The sequence below is a fragment of the Trachymyrmex septentrionalis genome, unplaced genomic scaffold (assembly GCF_001594115.1).
Source record: "Trachymyrmex septentrionalis isolate Tsep2-gDNA-1 unplaced genomic scaffold, Tsep1.0 C3471648, whole genome shotgun sequence".
Lineage (NCBI taxonomy): Eukaryota > Metazoa > Arthropoda > Insecta > Hymenoptera > Formicidae > Trachymyrmex > Trachymyrmex septentrionalis.
The window spans coordinates 1-769 of record NW_017303646.1 but is presented as its reverse complement, the minus strand read 5'-3'; the positions used below and the strand labels follow the sequence as shown (position 1 = coordinate 769).

At 37.5% G+C, this 769-nt stretch overlaps 1 protein-coding gene across 1 annotated transcript; it reads right to left on the bottom strand.

Annotated features, from left to right (window-relative positions):
- Nucleotides 1-14: 14 nt before the first annotated feature.
- Nucleotides 15-764, bottom strand: LOC108745696 (glucose dehydrogenase [FAD, quinone]-like; the record flags this gene model as incomplete). Its single annotated transcript, XM_018482036.1, has 2 exons — nt 15-89; nt 150-764. Coding segments are annotated over 2 exons (690 nt in total), but the record flags the coding sequence as incomplete, so codon positions are not given.
- Between the last annotated feature and the right edge of the window lie 5 nt (nt 765-769).

The window sequence follows — 769 nt, the reverse complement described above, 5'->3', positions numbered from 1 at the left end:
GCCAATAATGTTATTCGACCACGACTTTTTGGTTTCATCAATATTGGCATAAGACTCCAACCAAATGTATCAACATATTTACTCCATTCCTGACGTATAGATTTTTTTAAATGTAACATATCTGAAAAAATATAATTTTTAAATGAAACACTGGTAAACAGTAGTTCGATATCTGGTAAACCGTTACGTTTTTCCGGATGTTTTGTATTAATAAAACCAATGCCTTCTAGTCCACCCGGGATCGTGAACGGTCCTGTTCGCTTTAATAAAAAATCGGTTATATATGGATTAAAAGGATTTAACTGTTCGCTTGATAGTAAACTTGTCGATGTATTTATTGCCCATGTTAATCCGTAGAAGGCTATATGATCCATAAAGTTCTCACCGACTGGTGCATCTTGGACGACGTCTATACCTAAGTTGATAAGATGTTTCATTGGTCCAATGCCGGATAACATCAATAATTGAGGTGATCCAATAGCACCTGCACATACGATCACTTCTTTGTTCGCAATCACACGTGTAGTCTGATCATGCTTAACAAACTCTACGCCGATTGCTCGTTTTGTACTAGGATCGATTAACAGTTTTGTCACCATACTTTCAAGAGTTACATGAAGATTCTTGCGATCGCGCGCAGGATTAAGATATGCTCTGTTGCTGCTCATACGGGTGCCGTTCATAATTGTTCTCTGTACATATGAGAATCCTATTTCTTCCTTTCCGTTGTAATCTACTATTGGATATCCCATTTCCTTGCTAGCTTGTA